At 36.8% G+C, this 23,431-nt stretch overlaps 1 protein-coding gene and 1 non-coding gene across 11 annotated transcripts in view; one reads left to right on the top strand and one right to left on the bottom strand.

Annotated features, from left to right (window-relative positions):
• Window positions 1-23,431, top strand: part of NEK11 (NIMA related kinase 11) — a 324,099-nt gene that overhangs the window by 139,684 nt on the left and 160,984 nt on the right. For all 10 annotated transcript variants that reach the window (XM_053598484.1, XM_053598492.1, XM_053598483.1 and 7 more), the window contains 5 exons: window positions 10,038-10,187; window positions 10,274-10,352; window positions 12,005-12,090; window positions 14,562-14,681; window positions 19,229-19,322. In XM_053598484.1, coding sequence (XP_053454459.1) covers window positions 10,038-10,187; window positions 10,274-10,352; window positions 12,005-12,090; window positions 14,562-14,681; window positions 19,229-19,322 — 529 coding nt within the window. The remainder of the gene's footprint in view (window positions 1-10,037; window positions 10,188-10,273; window positions 10,353-12,004; window positions 12,091-14,561; window positions 14,682-19,228; window positions 19,323-23,431) is intronic.
• Window positions 3,507-3,638, bottom strand: LOC128593002 (small nucleolar RNA SNORA68). The gene has a single exon (XR_008382193.1). It is a non-coding gene; the product is annotated as a small nucleolar RNA SNORA68 (small nucleolar RNA).

Raw genomic sequence — 23,431 nt, 5'->3', positions numbered from 1 at the left:
TATATGATATATCTGGGTATTCCAGTGTTGGGTGCAGATATACTTAGAATTATTTTATTCTCATGCTGAATTAACACTTTATATAATGACCTTCTTTGTGTCTTTACCTTTTTTGTCTTGAAATACATTTTATACGATAAAAATATATACTCCTGTTCTTTTGGGGTTTCCATTTGCATTGAATATCTTTTTCCATCCCTTTGTCTTCAGTATATATGTGTCCTTATATGGGTAGTGGGTTTCTTATAGACAACATGTTATGGATCATGGGTTTTTTATCCATTTGACCACTCTATGATTTTTGATTAGGGAGTTTAGTTTATTTATATTCAATGTTATTACTGATAAAGACTTACTACCGCCACTTACTATTACTGCTTGTTGATTTCTGGTTATTTTGTCTGCCTGCCTTCCTATCTTCCTGTGTGTAAAAGTTACTTTTTCTGGTAGTATGTCTTAATTTCTTGCTTTTCATTTTTTATGTAGTTGTAGGTTTTTCAATTTGAAGTTACCATGAGGCTTGCTGAAAGCATTTTGTAATCGATAATTTTAAACAGAAGACAACTGTGCTTACAAAAAAGCAAACAAGCAAAGAGAAATCTAAAAGAAAACTCAGCTCAGTGCCTGTAGTTCAGCGGCTAGAGTGTCAGCCACATACACCAGCACTGGTGTGTTTGAACCTGGCCCGGGCCTGCCAAACAACAATGACAATTACAACAAAGAAATAGACAGGCATTGTGGTGGGCACCTGTAAGTCACAGCTACTTGGGAGACTGAAGCAAGAGAATTGCTAAGCCCAAGAGTTGGAGGTTGCTGTTAGCTGTGATGCTACAGCACTCCACCGAGGTCAGCATAGTGAGACTCTGTCTCAAAAAAGCAAAAAAAGAAAACACTACACTTTAACTCCATCCACCACCCAGCTTTTTGACTTTTTTCCCCCTATTTATATCTTTTTATACTATCTCTTAAAAATTTGTTGTCATTATTGTTTTTGATAGACTTGTCTTTTATTCTTCCTCCTCAAGATTTATATGGTTTATATACCCCAATTATAGCAATAGACTATTCTGTATTTTTGTACTTATTGGTAAGAGTGAGATTTATACCTTTAGATGACTTATTTTTCATTAATGTCCTTTTCTTTCATATCGAAGAGCTACTTTTAACATTTCTTGTAAGACAGGTCTAGAGTTGATGAAAACCCTCAGCTTTTGTTTGTCTGAGATAGTTTTGCAGGATATAATATTCTAGGGTTAAGATTATTTTCCTTTAGCACATGGAATATGTGTTGCCACTCTCCTGGCCTGTAAAGTTTCCACTGAAAAGTCTGCTGCCAGATGTATTGGACCCCCTTTATATATCATTTTATTTTCTTGCTTCCTTTGAGACCTTTCTTTACCTGTGTCCTTTGGGAACTTGATTATTAAATGTCTTTAAATAGTCTTGTTAGAATTAATAGTTGCATCCTAATGGGGGATCAGGAACTGACCCCACTAATGCTTTTTTTCCATATATTTGTTTCTGCAGGACAACCGAACATACAAATAAGAAAATATAGGTCGGGTCAGTCCCTGATACCACTCCCTATTAGTATGTAACTGTTAAATTTGCTTATGACCTCCTTAAAGGTGAATACTGATATCTTTCTCTAGGTTTGAAAACTTTCTTGTTATTATTTCTTTGAATAAACTTCCTACCCTTTATCTCTATCACCTCTTTAAGGCCAATAACTCTTGTATTTGCCCTTTTGAGGCTATTTTCTAGATATTGTAGGCACGCCTCATTCTTTTTAAACATGTTTTTCTCTTCTATGTATTTTTAAATAATCTGTATATTTTCTTTTTTCTGTTTTTTTTTTCTTTTTAATTGTTGGGGATTCATTGAGGGTACAGAGAACCAGGTTAAATATGTGTATTTTCAAATAATTCTTTCATCTCTTTGATCAATTCTGCTGCTGAGACTAATGAATTTTTCATTTTGTCCATTGAATTTTTTACCCCAGAAATTCTACTTGAATTTTTTATTGTTATTTCAATCTTTTTGTTAAATTTCTTTGATAGGATTCTTAACTCCTTCTTTGCATTGTTGTGAAGTTTGTTGAGCTTCTTCAGAACAGCTATTTTGAATTTTTTGTCTAAAAGGTTACACATCCTTATCACTCTGGGATTGGTCACTTGTGCCTTATTTAATTCTTTTAGTGAGGTCTTGTTTTCTTGGTTGTTTTTTTTTTTATTATTAAATCATAGCTGTATACATCAATATGATCATGGCACCATACAGTTGTTTCATAGAATATTTGACACATTTTCTCTTGGTTGTTCTTAATGCTTATGGATGTTAGTAGCTATCTAGACATTGATTTAGGTATTTGTTCTCATCTTAGCCATTGAGTTAGGTATTTGTTCTGATCTTCATAGTCTGGCCTTGTATAAGAAAGCTTTCCAGATATTTAAAAGGAATTGAATGTTGTGATCTAATTCTCCAGTCATTGCAACTATATCAGCATAGGGAGTGCCACAAGCCCAGTAATGGTATGACTCTTGTAGACTTCTGGTGGTACCACTACCTTGGGTAAAATATGGGAAAATTCTCTGGATTATCAACCAGAACTTCTCATTCTCTTCTCTTACTCTCCATGCTGGTGCTGAAATTGGGAGAGAAATGATTTTGTACTCCCTCAGAACCCCATAGCTAGGATTGTACCTGGTCACATCAGAAGGCAGCCCAATCTCACTCAAAGCCTGCTGTGACTGCTGCCTGGTTACCTTTGATGTTTATCTGAAGACCAATGGCTCTTTAGTCAGAAGATGGTGAATCCTGCAAGAACTGGGTTCTTTCCTTTAAGGCAGAGGGTTCCCTCTGGCCCAAGGTGGGTATAGAAAAGCCTCCAGGACCTAATGTCTGAAAACAAGGGCTTTAGGAATCAACTTGGTACATTGTTTTACTATAGCTGAGGTGGTATGTAAATTGCAAGGAAAAGTTCTTTGTACTCTTCCCCAAGCAGAAGTTTCTAACTGGAGTTGGAAGAGGGACAACATAGGCACTTGCTCAGCCATTGCTCCTGGTTTTTTTTTTTTTTTTTTTTTTTAACCTGGGTGTCTTAAATTTATTTGGGCAGAGATGGGTGAGCGGGTCTGCACCTAGAAGAAGGTGTTAGGCCTCTTGGTGGTGAAGTATGGCTTGTGCTGATGACATAGGACCCGATGGGGCAGTGGGAACTTAATCTTGGAGTCATGGAACTGCTTGACTGCCAGCTGCCAGCACTTGCTGGCTATAGTCTCTTCCATCTTCATGATCTGGATTGAGTGGGCCTGGGCACCTATGTCCTGGTCTGCAGAAAGGGGGAGGGGACAGGGTGACCGAGTATGCTAGCAAACCTATGGAGTATCTGCCCAATGACCTGGCACATCCTGTCAGACACAGCAATTGCTTGGGGACCTCAACTTGAGGCTGGCTGGGGGGCTAGGTGGCCGCAGCTTCTGGTCCCAGCAGATACTGGCCACATGGGATGTAGAACCTCCACATTCACTTTGAGGGGCATAATCACAGCCCTTCAAAGGTGAGGAGATCCACTTGCTATCTGTACCTCTGTTTAAATCACTGCTTTATTAACAGCGATTTTGGAGTTTAGGTGCAAATGCTGCTTGTGTCTTGTTGAATAACTCTCCAATTCCACTAGCTCTGAGCCAGCACAGCCAAGGACTAAACCAAGGAATGCAGACTTTTTCACCTGACTGCCTTTCAAATTTATTCTGGGCCCCAGGCCACTTTTGTCTTTCAGTTGTAGAGCTAGTTAAAATTCAGTTTTCTACAAGTTGGTGCAATGTCTGGTGAATATGGTGGATGACAGAGTTTCCCAGTCCAGCCTCTATAGTGTGAGTAGTATTGTTTTTGTAAAATGTGGTTATATCTATTGACCAACCTTGACTGCTTAATTGTAAGCATCCTCATCATTTCATCTAATTAGTTGCAGTATGTATCTACTGTCAGTAGATTGACCAGGTTTCCTGAAGCACTACTGGATAATACTAGCATTGGACCACCAAACAGATACCACTTTGATGAATATTTAGACTGTGAATATTCACAGACTATGAATATTTAGACTGTGACTATTTAGCTGTTTTTGATGAACATTTAGACTGTGTCTCAGGACTTTATCTTTATCCAGCCACTGTGCTGAACACTTGAAGTTCTCAAAAAGAATCCAGTTTTCACCATGCATATAACAATACTGTGTAGAAATGGTTCACCTTTATGCCTTGACAGCAAAGAAAGGCAAGCTTCCAATTTCCCTTCTGACATTTAATTCATGTGGTACCCGTCTATCTAGCTTCTTTACCTTACTGATTTGTTTTCAAATGGTCCATATTGTTGGAATAGTAATGCCAAACCTTGCTGCTAATTCAGACCTAGGTTGAGAAAGATTTGCTTCCCCTACAGTTTGCAGCTCATCATCATCATGACCTTGGTCTCAGGTCACCCACATAGCTCATTTTTAAGTTTAAAACCACCACAACAAAACTTCTTAAACCATCAGCATACTATATGTTCATTACCCACATCGTTCCTAAACACTTTGTTCGTATTTTGAGCTGTCTGTGCTGCACTGGTTGCACAACATAACTCATATTTGAAAATAACATGAATTTTTTTACTTATCCATGGTTTCACAGAAGTTGTTCTAAACAAATTTTGAAAGATTATCACAAGACAAAACACGTGTTTGAAAGAATGAAGATGTACTTTCACAATAAAAATAAAATGAGAACTGTCAAAGTGAAACGTCAGAGATATCAACTGTCAAACTTAGTTCTTTTTTTTTTTATTAAATCATAGCTGTGTGCAATAATGCAATCATGGGGTACAATGTGCTGGTTTTATATACAGTTTGAAACATTTTCATCGAACTGGTTAACATAGTCAAACTTAGTTCTTAAGGACATCACACATTTCACACTTAATAACCTAATAAAAGACTGGATCTTTTATTTCTTTTTGTTTCAGTTTGGTAAGTTGTGTTTCTAGAAGACTTTTCATCCAAATTGTCAAATTTGTTGGATAACACGTTTATAATATCTTAATACTTTCTAACATCTGTGGAGTCTATAGTGTTGTACCTTTTACCATTCTTATTGTCAATCTGTATTTCTTCTTGTTTTCTTGATCAGTCTTGCTGGAGGTCTATGATATTTATTAATCATTAATGATTTTGTTTTTATTATTTGTTCCTATTTCATTAATTTCTGGGGTTTAAAAAAAATTTTAAATAAAATTTTTATAATAAATAAAGTTTTTAATATAAAATATAAAATTTTGTTTTTAATATAAAAATAAAAAAACAAAGGAAGAAAATGTTTCAAACTGAAAAAAAAAAAAAGAATTCAGGCAGAAAATGAACTTGGACTTCTAACCCAGATTTGCTCTTCCACCTATAATAATTATACAACAGGGCAAAATATATGAAATAATGTTTCTATACAATCAGGTAACTAAAAAGGTGATATCAGACAGATAAGAAACAAGCAAAGAGAAACTGTAAGAGAAAGTTTCTGAGCCATGATAGAGGGAGGCATGAAGACAGAAGTGAGAAGTATTGCCAAACTGAGGAGCAGGACTTGGGTGTTTTTGGAGCCCAAAGGAGCTAGAATTCACAGAGAAGATATTACAAAAAAAGAAAACTACAGGCCAATAACCTTCATGAAATGAACATAGATGCAAAAATTCCTATTGAATTTATCAAATTCAATAAAACAATATATAAAAAGGATAATACATTATGACCAACTGGAGTTTATTCCAGGAAATCAAGGCTTATTTGCACTCAATAAATGGAATTCATCATACTAACAGATTAAAAAAAAAAAAAACCCATATGATCGTCTCAGTGGAAACACACACACACACAACAATTCACCTGTGGCTCAGGGGAGTAGAGTGCCAGCCCCATATGCTGGAGGTGGTGAGTTCAAACCCAGCCCTGGCCAAAAAAAAAACAACAAAAAAAAAATTCAATAAAATCCAACATAAATTCCTGACAAAATTCTCAGCAAAGGATAGAAGTAAGCTTCCTAATTAAAAAAAAAAGGAAAACAACAAAAAAATCCCTATAATTAACATCATACTTAATATTGAAAACAGGGCCAGGCATGGTGGCTCACACCTGTAATCTTAGCACTTTGGGAGGCTGACATGGGAGAATCATATGAGCCCAAGAGTTAGAGGCTGCAGTGAACTATGATGATGCATCTGCATTCTAGCCCAGACAAAAGAGCAAGACACCATCGCACAAATATATATATATATTCTGGAAGACAGAATACTTTCTCCATAAGATCGGGAAAAAGGCAAAAATGTCTGCTTTCACTTCTATTCAACATAGTACTGGAGATACAATGTTAGAGCCATAACACTGGAATACCAAGGGAAAAGTGGCATTCAGATTGGAAAGGAAGGAATAAAATTTTATTCTCAAAAACCATATTCATGTATGTGTAAAATCATATCAAATCTACAAAAAAACTACTAGAACTCATAAAAAATTTTTTTTTATTGAGTCAGAGTCTTGCTTTTTGTCACCCAGGCTGAAGTGCAGTGGCACCATCATAGTTCACTGTACCCTTGAACTCCTGAGCTCAATTGATCTTCCCACCTTATCTTCCCTAGTAACTGGGACTACAGCAAGCACCATCATGCCTGGCTATGTGTTTAAAACATGTTTGTAGACATGAAGTCTCGGCTATGCTGCTCAGGCTGATCTCTAACTTCAGGCCTCAAGTGATCTCCCTGCCTCAACCTCCCAAAATTCTGGGATTATAGGCATGAGAGCCACTATGCCTGGCCAATTTCTGCTCTTTTTTTATTTTATTTTTTTTTAATTTATTTATTTTTATTGTTAAATCATAGCTGTGTACATTAGTGCAATCCAGGGGTACAATGTGCGGGTTTCATATACAATCTGAAATATTCTCATCAAACTGTTCAGCATAGCTACCTTCATGGCATTTTCTTAGTTACTGTATGTAGACATTTGTATTCTGCATTTAGTAAGTTTCGCCTGTACCCATTCTAAGATGCACCGTAGATGTGGCCCCACCCATTACTCTCCCTCCACCAATAGATTCTCAAGTTGGCTTCAATCACAGATTTTAACCCTTTTTTCTTTGCTAATATATACATTTAAAACTTTCAATTTTGTTATAAGTTGTTTAGCTGCATTCAATAAGTGTTACTACTTTGTACCTTTATTAGCATTCAGTTAAAAATATTTTGTGTTTTCTATTGTTATTTTTTGTTTGACCTAAGATGCATATTCCTTAATTTTTAAGCAGTTGGAGATTTTACACTTTTTCATTTTTTTCTCTCTTTTTGTTATTCACTTATGGCATAATTTCACTGTGGTCAGTGAATATGCTTTGAAGGTTTTGATTCTTGAAGTCTATTGGAGCTTATTTTGTGAGTGTATGTATGGATGATCTTGATAAATGTTTCATATGCCCTTGAAAATAATTTGAATTCTGCTATTTTGGGTTTCATTTATGTCAATTTGCCAATTATGTTAATTTTGGTAATTGTGTTGTCTAGATTTTTTTTCTGTTTTTATTGATTTTACTGTCAACTTCTTCTATCAGCTATTGAAACAGGTATGATTGTTAATCACCAGGGTATGATTGTTAATCACCATGACTGTGAATTTGTCTATTTTCCCCTTTAATTCTGTCAGCTTTTGCATTATATACATATACTTACAATGTTATTAATATTAAGTGTTTACAGATTTAGAATTGTCACATGTTCCTGGGTGATTGGGTCATTTATCAATCTACTATCTTAAACGTAGTAGTGGTTCTTGCCATGGTCTATCTTTTTCTATCAATCTGTGTTCTCATTTTTAAGGTTTGTTTTTAGAGCAAAATACACATTTTTATCTAGTTCAATAATTTAATATTTTTAATGGAAGTATTCATTTACATTTAATATAATTGTATTTTTATTTACCATCTTACTTGCTTTCTGTACGTTCCATTTGTTTTATGTTCCTTTTGTTCTCATTTCTTGCTTTCTTTTGTCTTAAATTTTTATTATTTTATTTTTTCTCTCTTATAACTTGCTATTACTTGTCAGTTATAAATTATTTTGTTATTCTTTTGCTGATAACCCCAATTATAATATCCATTCTTGATTTATTACAGTCTAATAAAAACTATTACATTTACCACTTGCCAGTAATACTAGAACCTTAACATACTTTTTCTCTTTTCTCCTTATGTCTTTTGCAATTTTTTGGTCATGAATTTTTATTCTACATAACTTTTAAACTACATGATAAATTTTAAATTTATTCTACATAATTTGTAAATTTTTATTCAATAATAATTTTAGATATTGTTAATATTATTGTGTAGAGTTAATATTCATTTATACATAATCACAAACTTACTGTTTTGGGGGCTCTTTATTTCTCCTTGTATTCCTTGTTTCTGCCTGAGTTCATTTTTCTTTTGTTAGAAAAATACCTTTTTTAGGATTTTAAAAATGTTTTGTTGTTGATAATGAATTATCTGTTTTTGTTTGGTTAAAAGTATTTGATTTTATCCTTATTTGAAGGAATTTTTTTCAGGCATAGAAATCTAGGTAAATGCTATTGTATCAGATATTATTTTATTGCAAAATTTATTGAACTTCAAATAATTTTTGTCACTTGTAATGTTTACACTAATGTTGGTGTTCTAGTTGGTATCATTCAATTTTTCTTAAGGTCTTTGTCCCTCCTAGCATTCTTTAATGCAAATAATAATAAATTAAATCATTTGTGTTTTGTAAAGATAAATGACTTAATTTAAGAGTCAGTTCCACCATTTACTACCAAATGATTTTGGCCAATTCCTTTAACTTCCCTTAGCCAATTTTCTTATCTATAAATGGGAAAAATATGGGCTCTATTTCACTGGGAAGTTATGAAGTTCTATTGAGATATATATAAGTACTTAATAAGGTGTAAAGTACCAATCAGTTAGAAATGTTCAGTATTTTTATTTACTGGAAAAGAAACGTTCTTTGTGTATATACCTAGAAATCTCATAAAAATGCAGGGGTTTCATGAACACCCACACAAAAGTTAAATAATATTATTCATATATTTATTTATGTACACATATACCCTTCCCTGTACTTAAGACAGTGTTAATATATAAAATGTGTGTAAATTACACAGGTCAATCACAAATTTATTTCTAATCTTTTAAGAGACTCATATGACAAGGAAAACATGGCCAGTTATATAATTTATAATGCCCACAAGGTAAAAATAACTCAATATTCAAGATAAGTGTGGTTATTTCTTAATACTAAATTCAGGCAGGAATTTCCCCTTAGTTTTCTTTATAATGTAGAGTTATTTAAAAGATTTTTCTGCTGGTTTAGAGGTTACTGATTTGCATGGCTAATTCAAATCAGTTTTGGACTTACCTAGAATTTTAATATTCTGTTTCATATTCACCATGGGAGAATTATACATTTTAATGTGCACTGCAAGCTCTTCCACCCTACTTGCAAATGGATTATGTTCAGAAAATAATAAATAATGCCAGCTTCGCTTTCAAAATGCTTGGATACACATTAGAGGGAAGGTTAGACTGATAAATTTTATTTTGCATATATCACATTAACAAACTGCCTTAAAAAGGCAGTAGTTAGCTTCTTTTCATTTTTCCTTCATAGAGACTAATTCAAAAATTCTTTACTACATTGATCAAATATTTAGAATCCTTACTACATGCCAGAATATTGCTAATGGCACTTTTTTAACAAAAAGCAGTCGTTAAGACTTACCTCTGTGCTTTTTTCTTTCATTTTTTTTTTTGTAAACATGTATTTAAATGGAAAATAACAATATGGAACTACAGTTTTTAAACCACCCACTGAAGTATACAGTAGTGCCTCAAAGCCAATGCCCAACATATCTGAGGTTTTGTATGATGAAAAAAGTCAAAATAGGACATTTGTTCCTTATTTAAATTTTTTGACTTTGTCTTCAGGTCACTGGCATGCATTTTATATGAGATGTGCTGCATGAATCATGCATTTGCTGGCTCCAATTTCTTGTCTATTGTTTTAAAAATTGTTGAAGGAGACACACCTTCTCTCCCTAAGAGATATACAAGAGAACTAAACTCCATCATGGAAAGGTATGGAAATGAACATGTTGTCACAGAAATAATTTTAATTATACTTATAGTTCGTTTGAAAAATAATTTTCTTTTAAACTTTGCAGCATGTTGAACAAGAATCCTTCATTGAGACCATCTGCTATTGAAATTTTAAAACTCCCTTACATTGATGAACAGCTACAGGTATTTAAAATGAGAGGGACACTAGGAAACAGGAATTAGCATTTGCATTTGTACATATTCTATCACCTAAAGATATGCCATGCAGATAGGATGCATTAAGAATCAGCCAGAAAAGAGGAATAAGATTAAAAAGAAGCTGAGAAAATATTTGTCAAGATGATCACTTTGCAAAAGAGGGTACATGAACTCCCATTCCCTGGTGCCACTGGAAATGGAATTTAGGGTTCTGATTCTTTGCTTAAATCCACCATCCACCCTTAGAGGTCTTGTTGACAGATCTTATCTCAACACTTTGTAAATATATCACTGCTGGAATAAGAATGTACTAACAGTAATACTAAAATCTAGGATTTTCATCAAGCATTTATTATTGCATTTATTATATACATATATAATGTATATATTATATATATTCATTATATGTCATAATAGTTTTTTATTGATTAGGTAAGTTTATTTTGTTCTCCTGTAAATCATAAAATTTAATGTAGATGATCTGTCTCAGTTGGTAAGAAAGAAGCAAATAGTCTCTTCTTTGGGGGATTTTTTTTTTTTTAATTTTTCAGGCTTTTACAATGCAAATACCTTAGGCAAGTTTTCTCTATTATGCATAGCTTTCAGAGGAACCACAAGCTGTCAGTCATCCACCTTCAAAAATATGCATGCCTTTTCATCAGCCAGCCAGTTCTAAATTCAAAGGAAGCAAAGATGATGATGACTTGTACTCATTAGTTAAGTGCCAGGCACTGTGCTGACACTTCCTGTTCTTTGAGGGTTGGCTGCTAGTGAGAAAATCCCATGACCAAGGAAAAGTAAGTTAATAAAGTAGTTCAGGTGCAATGGCTTATACCTATAATCCCAGCACTTTGGGTGGCAGAAGCAGGAAGCTTGCTTGAAGCTAAGAGTTTGAGACCAGCCAAGCAACATAGCAAAACCCCATCTCTACAACAAACAAACAAACAAAACTGTATCATAAGCACTATTAAGGAAATAAACAGGATTTTGTGAAATAAGAGAGAGGGCAAGGGAGGGGCTTTGGTAGTCAAAGGAGTAGTTGACGCTTCAGCACCAGCAAGCCTATGGAAAGCAGCCAACCAAGTGTCTAAAAAACAATGTTTGAATTACAGGGAATAACTCACCCTGATAGGTGGTGTTCTCTGCAGACAGACGTAGAAAGGAAGGTTCTGATGCAAACATATTCCAGGGAAGCTGTGAGGATGTGGGGAAAGCCAGATAGGCGGGGCAGGGGGATTTGAGTTCAAGTTGGAATCTTAGGGGTATAGAAATTGTCTTCTTGTGCTGAGTCAGTTTTTGGGTGGGGTTGCAAGGCCAGTTGAGTGAGCCCACTAGCCTGATTGGTTCAGTCATTCCACTGGAATCCAGGGCCTGGAAGATATCTCAAAAATCAAGCAGTGTAAGATGAAAGTGGGGAGGTAGACACCAGCTTGACCCTGGGGATCTTCTTACACAAAGCTATCATGTAATTTTATGTAGCCCTTTACAGAAGGAAAAATTGCAACTGTGTGCTTTGTTTTCAAGCTCCCTGCCAGGGTCAATAATACCCCAAATCAGAAAAGACACCTGATAATTTTATGCCCTTTCATCCCTGAAGAGGAGGCTTTAAGGTTTGTCAGGGTTGATCTTTTTTTCAGCACCTGATGTGTAGATATTCGGAAATGACTCTGGAAGACAAGAATTTGAATTGTCAGAAGGAGGCCGCTCATATAATTAATGCCGTGTAAGTAATTGCTTTGTTTTTAAAAAGTCCATCGAGCGTAAATGTTAAATGCAGTTGTCTTTAAAAATCTATTAGTGCTAAGCTGACTGCATGGAATATCCTAGAATTAACTTAAGCCTTGCCAAGAAATTAAGGAGCTGCAGTAACTTGGTGTTCTAAAGCCCTTTGCCCCAGGTGGTAGCAAATTGAAATCATAAAAGTTTAAACCACTGCACAGCTTACAGATCTGCAGGGTAGCTCTGTAGTTGCCTTGCAAGTATATGGAGAAATTAATATCACAAGCATTTAGTAATATTTATGCTAATGAGCCTTCCATAATAAGCATAAATGGCTTTTGCATGTTGTTTGTTTAATGTGAACTGGCAAAGTTTCCACTGAAAAGAGAACATTGTGGAGTCTTGGGACAATTGAGAATAAGCCAAAATTCACTTTCTTAAGATACATAGCCTCTCATAGAAGAACTGCAGAGTGCTTCCCAAAGAACCATAATTATTTCCTGTCCTAACTTCTCTGTCTTGCCTAATTCAAAATTTTCATGCTGTAATTTTCAAAAACCCAGAATTCTAGGTGGCTTTAGAGCATCTGTGTACAACTGTGTAGACTGTGCATTGCACAAGTCCAGGGCACACTACTTATAAAGACCAAATCTATAATTTTGCTGAAGGAATTATCTATTTAATCATGTAAGGACCCAAAGAAAATGGCAGTCCATTCCTAGAGAGGTGTAGGGTGAGGACACTGACAACTGTGAATATACCCCTTCAACACCCAGGCCAGTGGGTCCTCAGCTCTGCTTTGTTTGCTTTCTGTCTTCACATAGGAACTGAGGGAACTGGCTCATTAAATATATTCAGTCTTTGGGGTGGCACCTGTGGCTCAAATGACTAGGGCGCTGGCCCCATATGCCAGAGGTGGCGGGTTCAAGCCCAGCCCTGGCCAAAAACTGAAAAAAAAAAAAAATATATATATATATATATATGTATATTCAGTCTTTGTTTAATGCATGATCTCCAGTGAAAAACACCTCACCTCGGGGATAAATCTTTACACAGGCTCTTAATAACAAGCTTTCTTGGGTTACTATCTATTCTTTCAAGAAAGGTTGAAATTTCTAATTTTATTTATTTTACTAATTAAAGATGTTGTGAGTAGTAGATATCTTATTTTTAAAATAATGGATTAATTTTAGCTATCAGTTTTGCACTGCAGTTTGCCTAACACTATTTACAGTTAACAATATGCTAAAATCCAGTTGTTTGGAGGGCATTTCACATTATGACATATTGATTTCAAATCAATTGTTATTGTTATTTTGGAGATCTATGACTATGTTGTAAGGAGATCTGTTTGATTTGACAAAATAAAGACTGTATATTCCTAAAAGTTGCCTGTCCTCTGGAGACTCTGATCTGGATGGTATTCTAGAGGGATGAGTAGTACCTACAACATTCATTACAATTTTCTCAGAGTGTTTCTTAAGGAAGGAGTCGAGTGCAAAAGGTGTTCTGCAGCGTTGGGCCCTGAGGCAGGAACAGAAGCAAATATTATTGTGAGTGTGGTTGCAGTCTTTTTGATACACGATTGATGTAAGCTTGTTTCTTTAACTTAAAAGAGGTTCTTAAGTAATAATATTGGTGAACATTTTGGGGGATAATGGCTATATGCCTGGCTCTGTTAATAAGCTCTTTGAATAAGTTAACTTATTTAAATATAGGACAATCCTATGAAGTAGAGATTGTGTTTGTGTGTGTTTTTAAATAGTTATAGGGAGGTTAAGTAACTTGCCCAAGGTTACAGAGAGTAACCTGGGAACTAGAATTTGAACCCAGAGAGTGTTACTAACCTGTGCAATTAACCATTACACCATGTTGCCATAAAAATGCTCACTGTATTAAGCCTGGATTATAAGACATAGTCAACAAAATTTAATTGTTATAATACTGCCATTTTGGAATAATTTTTACGTGCCAGACACTGTGCATATGTTATCTCATGTAACATTCATTATAGTCCATTCTTTATAGATGAGAAAACTGAAGTTCAGAGAGATTCAGTTACTCCTGAGGCTATAGAGTTAATTAGTGGTGGAGGTGGGATTCAAACACTGCCTAACTCTGAACAGGGTGTGCCTTTATTCTCATGGTGGCATAACTCTGCCAGGATATTTACTCTCTAATGGCCAAGATCCTAATTTGTCTTACATTATGAAAGCCAGTTGAAGGCAATGAAATGAGCAGAAATTTGGAAAGTACATAATTTGCTTTTAAACAAAAATGTAATTTGAAAAATATTGCTGATTAACTACAGTCCCTGGTTGGCTCATTACCTACCCAGAGCTTATTAGTGTTTGCCTGGACAGCTTGAGATGATTTTGCTCTCAGTAGTATAATGCTGGTTTCATAAAATATTTGTTTAATTTTTCTGAGCATGTTTGGGATGGGTTGCCTGTGGGAAATCTTTATTATTGATAGGCAAAAAAAGATCCACCTGCAGACTCTGAGGGTTCTGTCTGAAGTGCAGAAAATGACGCCACGAGAAAGGATGCGGCTGAGGAAGCTACAGGTGGCTGATGAGAAAGCAAGGAAGCTGAAGTAAGCTGTCTTTTTTTGGGGGGGTGCCCATGCCCTGGCCTACTTCCCAGGGCTCTAAAGGAATTTACTGAAGAAAAGCAAAAAAGAAGGCACAACGTATGTGATTATGTATTTATTTGTTCATTCACTCAAAAGATGATTATTGAGCTATGGATTTAATGCCAAGTATTTTTAACGTTAGGTTTTCCATTTTATGTAAAGGGAAGGACTGAGTACTAGGAAGGTTATGAATGATGAAGATAGAGTTGCTTTCCAAAAATGAAAATTCATTTTTGCTGACATCTTCTATACATACCTCAGCATGAGGGTGAAAAGAAGGCTTAACTATTTCACTCTGGTTCCCTAGGTGCTTGCCACATCCATTCTACCAGAAGTAGCTGATCTATAGCGGGGAGAGTTTATTGGAAATTATTAGCTTTTGGAAGGAAGTAAATTGGAAGAGCTCTGTTCTATCAAGTGAAGCGTTTAAAGAAGTCTGTGCTCAGGGCAGTGCTGCTGGTGGGAGCTATCACTAGTAATGAGAGTATTTATGTGGAAAAATGAAATTTCAAGTGCTGGCCAGCATGTGAAGAAATGGAAATCACTGGACACTGTTGGTGGGAATGTAAATTAGTATAGTTATTGTGGAAAATAGTACAGAGTTTCCTCAAGGATTAAAAATAGAACTACCATATGATCTGACAAGTCTTCCTTCTGAGTTTATATCCAAAGGAAATGAAATTAGTATGTTGAAGAGGTATCTGCACTCCAATGTACATTGCAGCATTATTCTCAGTAGCCAAAATATGGAATCAACCTAAGTGAAAGTCAATGGATGAATGGCTAGAGAAAAGGTAGTGTAAACATACACAATGGGATACTATTTAGCCTTTAAAAAGAAGGCAATCTCATCATTTGCAACAACATGGAGGAACCTGTAGGACATGAAATCAGTCAGGCGTAGGAAGACAAATACTACATGATCTCACTTAAATGTGGAATCTAAAAACCCAGAACTGATCAGAGTGGAGAGTAGAATGGCACTTTACAGAGGTAAAAGAACTTGGAGTGGGAGATGTTGATCAAAGATACAAAGCTTCTGTCAGACAGGCAGAGTAAGTTCTGGAGATCTATTGTACAGCATGGTGACTATAGGAAATAATAATGTATTCTATATTTGAAAACTGCTAAAAGAGTAGATCTTAAATATTCTCACCATAAAAAATATTTCAAATGGTGGATATTTATGGGCTTGATTTAATCACTTCACAATGTATGCATATATCAAAACATATTGCACATCATAAATGTAAATTTTTGTCAGTTACACTTTAATAAGGCTAAAGAAAAAGATCCACATGTAAAAATGGAAGATCAAAGAACCCTTGATTCCCAATTTCTGAAAGACTGCTTAGTTAGTTGGTAGGTTATCCAATTTCTTTTTTTTTTTTTGAGAAGAGAGTCTCACCATGTCACTCTTGGTAGAGTGCTGTGGCATCACAGCTCACAGAAACCTCAAACTCTTGGGCTTAAGCGATTCTCTTACCTCAGCCTCCAAAGTAGCTGGGACTACAGGTGCCTGACACAATGCCTGGCTATTTTTTTGTTGCAGTTGTCATTGTTGTTCAGCTGGCCTGGGCCAGGTTTGAACCTTCCAGCCTTGGTGTCGCCATAACCACTGTGCTATGGGTGCCGACCCTATACACTTTCTTAATTCTTAATTTTTCTTCTTTTTCCCTCTGCCAACATTGTGGTAGTTTAGAAACCCCAACCAAGAATGAGAGAAGCAGAAAAGTTCTGAACTGAAAATCTGTTCACTTTGTGACCTTGTTAACATATCTAAAAAGATGTCCTTGTACTTACAATGAATGAATTTAGAGATGTCCTTGTACTTACAATGAATGAATTTCATGATGAACCAAATAAGAATATATGATACTATTTTCCCTTAGTATGTATTTTCTTTAATAAATTTAGAGAAACATTTCTGTCAAAGTACATCTGGCAGTGGTGTGCTGATAAATGTTTAACAACCAGCTCTGGGTTTGAAGGGTACTGCTGATTTGTCCACTGAAATATGTGATATAAATACTTCCACCATGCCCAATTTCAAGCTGCTAATGTTGTTGCCAGCCTCCGAGTGGAGGTTTTTTGAAGTTTTTAGTGTTCATCACAGAAAAGAATTTTAGGATGTGCCACGTATGCCAAGCAAGTGAAAGCTTTATTGAAAGCAAAAGTATGCTGTTAGAAAAGAAAGTGGGGAGGCTCAAAAAGAGTGGCTGTACTGAGAGGAAGTGGTCTTAGATTTTTGTAGTCTTAATAATTGAGAGGAAGAATATTCAAGACCAAGGAATTGGCTTTTATTAAGAATTTGGGTAGTAATTCCCAGAATTGGGTTCCCTCCCATTTTCATACTTTGTGTGGTTGTCTTAGACCTGTCACAGTAATTTTATGGGTGAAGAAATGTTTAAACCATGATATAAATGATATTGTAATTAGCCAAAGTTTATGTGAGGTGGCAGAGAGAGCTGAGAAGACAGTTGAAAACAGTTCTTTTTTTTTTATTATTAAGTCATATATACATAGATCATGAATACATTTATGCCTTTGTGGGATTCAATGTGTTGATTATTTGTACAAATTGAAGTGCTTACATCCTACTAATTAACACAGCTTTCACCTCATTTACTTAATCACGGTGTTAAGACATTTGTGTTCAATACTTGATAGATTTGACTTGTACCTTTGCAATATACTTGAAGCCAGTTCTTGCCTGAGTTTATCAGCTTCTCCATTAGCTTCTGCTGGAGAGTTGTTTTTTTAACATCTGCCTCCACTCTTTAAGCCCTTATATCCAGTATCACCCCTGTCTCCTAGTCTCCTGTCCTAAAAACATGATATCATTTAAGGCTCAGTGGGAAGATACATACACAGTCTGCTCTTGGGAGCTAATACAAGTTGGTTTCTGCAAACCACTATAACGGTTACAGAGAAAATGTATTCACATAAATTATTTGAGCTATTGCATCAACTCACAGCCTTAAATCTGTTTCTAAAACCTCAGAAATGACAATATTTCCAGGGTACTATGATCATGTCATTGGTTAAGTGTAAAAGGAGAATTATATCTCTGATAGGAACAGATTAAAAGGCAAATTTAATAATTTACATGCATATTAAAAATTATTGCTCACATTAAAACTGTATTTTATATACAAAATAGTCATAGATCTTAAACATGATACACTAATACTTTTCTTATTTAAAGGCAATGGTTTTAAATAAAATTTGGTCTTGGTTTTATGAATGAATTGGAACTATTTCTGATGGGGTCTAGAATTCAGGAAAGATCATGTGTTTTAACTAAAAAATAATGCTATTGTCAAAAGGGTTATAATTTATCCATTTTATAGAAAAGAGAATTTGACTGGAAGGATATTCAGTGACTTTTCAAAAAAAATCTTAGTATAAATTGGCACACGATTTGAGTTCATAACTCAAATCTTTCTTCTAGCTTTTTTTGTTGTTGTTTGTTTTGAGACAGTTTCCCTTTATCACCTTCAATAGAGTGCTGTGCTGTCACAGCTCACAGCTACCTCAAACTCTTGGGCTCAAGCCATCCTTTTGCCTCAGCCTCCTGAGTAGCTGGAACTACAGGTGTCTGCCACAACACCAAGCTATTTTTTAGAGATGGATTCTCACTCTTGCTCAGGCTGGTCTCAAACTGCTGAGCTCGAGCAGTCCACCCGCCTCAGCCTCCCAGAGTGTTTTTCTTCCAATTTTTTTTTTCTTTTTTTTTTTTTTTGTAGAGACAGAGTTTCACTTTATTGCCCTCGGTAGAGTGCCGTGGCATCAAACAGCTCACAGCAACCTCCAACTCCTGGGCTGAGGCGATTCTCTTGCCTCAGCCTCCCGAGTAGCTGGGACTACAGGTGCCCGCCACAACGCCCGGCTATTTTTTTTTGTTGCAGTTTGGCCGGGGCTGGGTTTGAACCCGCCACCCTCGGCATATGGGGCCGGCGCCCTGCTCACTGAGCCACAGGCGCCGCCCTGTTTTTCTTCCAATTTAATAGCAAGTCTATTAAACTCAATTCTCCTGTAGCAGAGAAAACAAAGAGTATGTGTCTGTAGAAAAATTCTCTTGCACAATAGTTCCTGTGTATGTATATTCCCACAGATTATTTGATAAATAGTTCTATTTTGGCTTGTCTATCAGTTTGTTCATTCTAAAGGCAATTTTCAAGTTATGTGTTAGGCACTGTGCTGACACTGGGGACACACACCCTTGTTACACTTACGGAATACACAAGGATGAGTGTTGTCTTCTCTTTCTGCTGCATTTTAGTGTTTATAAGGATAAATAAGCAGCCAGAGCATCCTTGTGTGTGCTTTAAAAGAAAACTAACTGGGTGCTGTGCAGCATACACCTTGATGAGGGAGAGACCTGACGGCCTGGCTTCCCAGTGCCCCAGTCTGCCTGCTGAGAGAGGAAACATGCTTATTTGTGTAACACAGATACAATTTTAGAAATTCACAATTACTGTTCTATATTTACTTTAAATGTTCAGAAAGATTGTGGAAGAAAAATATGAAGAGAATAACAAACGAATGCAAGAATTGAGGTCTCGGAACTTTCAGCAGCTGAGTGTTGATATCCTCCGTGTAAGTACTCTCTTGTTTTTCAAATATACATAAAACCTTTTCTTGCTTCAGATTCTTCAGATACCTGGGGCCAGTTGGGTAGGAAAAGGGACACAGTAGAAAACAAAAGCATCCCAATTTACTTTGCCCTTTTCCAGGGAGGTTTCTAGAATGCAGGTCAGCAGCTGGTAACAATACTAATTCAAAGAGCTTATAGCTAGTGAAGGATCAATTGATTCATCCAACAATAACTGAGTGTGTACTGTGTATAGAACGACTGGATGGACACTGAATGCATGGTTGATGGATAAAATGATAAGTTGGCAGAACAAATGTGTGTGTATCTAATTTTTAATTCCACCCATGCTATTGTTGTTTACATTGTCCATTGTTCTCTTTGTCTCATTTTTTATTCTTTCCCTTTTATTTTCTGTCTCCTATCCGTATCGTTGTGAATTTTCTTAATAATCTCATTCAAACTTTGAAGAACTTGCCTAGATGACCAATAACAAATAAGGCTGTAGATTCACCTGAAATGGAACCCAAATTCATGTCTTCTGTATTCCAGATCTATACAAAGCAAACATTTTTTTTCTAATGGTTGAAAAATATGTCCATAGGCCTAAGGTAGGCTGTTATACTTAAGGTGATCTTTAAGAAATCATATTTGGGCAATGGACATCAACACCCACTTCATAGCTCTTCTGGTAAAATCAACTTGGAAGGGAATCTTTTTTTTTTTTTTTTTTTGAGACAGAGTCTCATTTTATCACCCTCGGTAGAGTGCTATGGCGTCACAGCTCACAGCAACCTCCAACTCCTGGGCTTAGGCAATTCTCTTGCCTCAGCCTCCCAAGTAGCTGGGACTACAGGCGCCCGCCACAACACCCGGCTATTTTTTGTTGCAGTTTGGCTGGTGCTGGGTTTGAACCCGCCACCTTCAGTATATGGGGCCGGCACCCTACCCACAGAGCCACAGGTGCTGCCCGGAATAGAATCATTTTTATGGGGAACTTCCATCTCAAATCCTGATTGTTCATTAACTGAAGGTCCTGGCATCTGAGAGAAAATCTTTCCTTTAGGAGGGAGAACCAAACCCCTTGAAGCTGGGGAACAATTCCCTGAACTCCAGGGATGCTAATTCTGCTGGCTTAGTCATTAATGTCTCTAAGGCCTGGGCATGCAGGAGCCCTCAGAAGAGCTCACTCTTAGGAGGAGCACTCAGAAGAGCTCACTCTTAGCCAGATAGGGCCTAGGAACATTTATTTTCTGCTGTTCTCTGAGGGGGATGGCTGTCAGTGATCTGCCTTTCTCAATTATTTAGGGGTTCTAGATGCTGTAGAGTTCTAAAAGTCCCAAGTGGAACAGATAAAGGGGCCTAGCCTCCTCTGGACTTAAGAATCTTCCTCTGTCTGTTGGGCCAGTTAGCAGACAATGTGGGGGTTGTAGCAATATATGCTCAATCCAACCCCCCTTTTCAACCTCCACGCCCCATTAAGCAAAGCAAGCTATAGGATCTGTTGCTTGCCTCAGAGGCTTGGGGGATGGGATCTTTCCTGCTCACAGAACCTGGTGAGTGAAGAAATTGCTGGCTAGAAGGCCCTGAGATCAGCAGCAGGGCCAGATCCCTCCTGGGGGAGGGTCTTGATGCCAGTACTGGTGGAAGGACCAAGGCCACTCTGAAATGGAAAGCGTTTCTTTAGCTCCCCAGATGCTTTCCAGGCCCCACAAATGGTAGCCTGTGAAGGCGGGCCTTCTTCCCCGGCTTAGTCTGCTTTGTCCCTACAGGGCTAAGAACTGCACATTCCCACAGATCCTCACAAGGGGTCTGCTGGGATTATATGAACTCTGAGTGTGGTAATATATGCAAAATGCATGTCCAATTAGTGATAGAAACTAGGGCACTTTTTTCTGGAATGCTCAGGGACCTCTGAGTCTATGGGACTTTCTCCCTAAGATTGGAAATTGAGAAGTACAGACATGGCAATATGTTGTTTTATTAAATATAAATGGTGTTCTTTTCTCTTAAAGTTACCATATGGCAAATAAAAATGTAGTTTCAAGTATGATCATAAATTGTTGTGTCTGATAATTTACTTAACGTCTTTGCTTATCCTTATTGACCCTTCAAGGTAATCATCTTTGAGTTCTCATTTGTTTCTGATATAATTATTGTCAGTGTCTCCCCCCCCCTGCCCAATAAATCAGGATCCTTTGGGGGTCCTGGATTAACTGAAGATAAGCCTGAGGCCAGGCTTCTGTATATTAGATGAAGAAAGAGAAGATTTCAGAAGGATTCTAAGAACTCCCCAGTCACTTCCCTAATGACTTCCCACTTCCATTCCCTTTTTATAGCAAGGAGCAAAGGGAGCAAGAGGGGAAGTACCTGATGCTATTCTGGCCTGAGACCCTGGTTTATTCTTTGATCTCTAAGGTTTAGTACCCTGAGCTTTCCAGAGGCATGTTTCCTACACTTGTGTACTTACTGATAGGGACAGAGAATGTTCCAGACAGATGTGTGCTCTTTGAATCTGTTCTATTTGAACACTGTGTCCTCTTCCCAGCTGGTTCAGGCCCGCAGACAGGGTGGCCTAGCATCCCAGGCTCAGCACCCCCACCTCTGTTGGGCAGTTGCATCAGCCATTTCTCTCTGGCCCATTGTCAGCATTCCACCTCTTTTTTTAAATGTTGCCTCTTCTTCATGAAAACCTCTGACCTAGAGGATCCACAGGCAGCAGGCCCTGCCCCAAATTCTTATAGTTTATAGCAGTGCTCCTCCAAGTTTGAAACATGCCTGAGTCACCTGTGGATCTTTTAATATATGCAAATTCACCTGTGGATCCTGTTTAACTATAGATTCTGATTCAGCTGGTTCAAGGTAGCACCTGGGATGTTGCCTTTTTAACAGGCTCTCCGCCAATTCTCATGCTGCTGATCCAGATCCACACTCTGATTAAGAATGGACAGAAAGTGGTTCCTCCTGAAAGCAGCAGTTCACCTCCAGATGAAAGAAGACCTGGAAAATCTACCAATCAATGGAATATTTTATAATCTCTTTAGGAATAAAATTATTTAATAGAAATGGAAGAAAAGATGGAATGACCTGAGGAAAGACTTTCTTGCTCACCCCAGGAAAAAGATGAAGAGAGGTGGCCAGGCAGAGAAGAGTCAAGTTTAATCATATTCACAAGCACAAGAGTGAGGCAGGCTTAATGATATTCGGAGAACAAAGGAGAAGAAAACAGGAAGCTGAACACTTTGCAGAGGGTCCTGAAGGGTTTTAAAACATCTCAGGGAAAGTTATCATTGAGCCAAAAGAGATGAAATAAAATGAGAAAGAAATAGGATTAATCACATGAAAGAGACAAAAGAAACGTGATAAAGAAGAGGAAGAAAAGGAAAATGCTCCCATCTTTGAATGCTTTCCTTCCCCTTGCCCATACTCATATTTATGATTTAATTTCTTTCCAGTCTCGTTGGGACTCCATTCTCTATGCCTTCTTCCTTCTCTCTTGCCTAACTGAAGCAAACCACTTTATACTATATTTCAAAAACAATTGTAGACGAGAATCAGAGTTACAGAAGAGAATGGGCTCTATGTTACCTCTTAAACATGTTATAAAATTCTTTGAGGCATTTAGGAGAAAGCCTTGCTTTGTTTTTCAGACCCTAACTGACAAGGCCTTGTATTTTGGCAGCTGTTTTCTGCTTGGCTGACTTTGGGCTTTGAAATTTTGAAGCACAGTTGAATGTAGAATCATATTAGACACTGTGTCTTTAAAGGATTGCAGCTTGAAAACAACTAGACGCATAATACACAAGACAGGTCCAGTCTGTCTTTTATCCTGTGACACGTACAGTTATGGTGATGCTAGAACTGGGTCTCTGTGAAAAGTGCATACCAGATCAAGTGTCCAGACTTGGAGTGGTAACAAGGATCAAAGATCAGACCAAGTCTTTCTCTAAGAGAAGCAATTATAACAAGTCTGTCTGTTCTCTTCAAAGAGAACTTCAGCAAATCAAAGTCAATTGAGAGTCCAAATACATACTTATTTTCAAATAATTTCTGAAGTACATGTAAAGACATTTTTCATGCAGTCTCTTTTCTTTTCTTGAAGTCTTCTTTGTAC

This window comes from Nycticebus coucang, chromosome 8 (genome assembly GCF_027406575.1).
Source record: "Nycticebus coucang isolate mNycCou1 chromosome 8, mNycCou1.pri, whole genome shotgun sequence".
NCBI lineage: Eukaryota > Metazoa > Chordata > Mammalia > Primates > Lorisidae > Nycticebus > Nycticebus coucang.
This window is presented reverse-complemented; position numbering and strand designations above follow the sequence as displayed.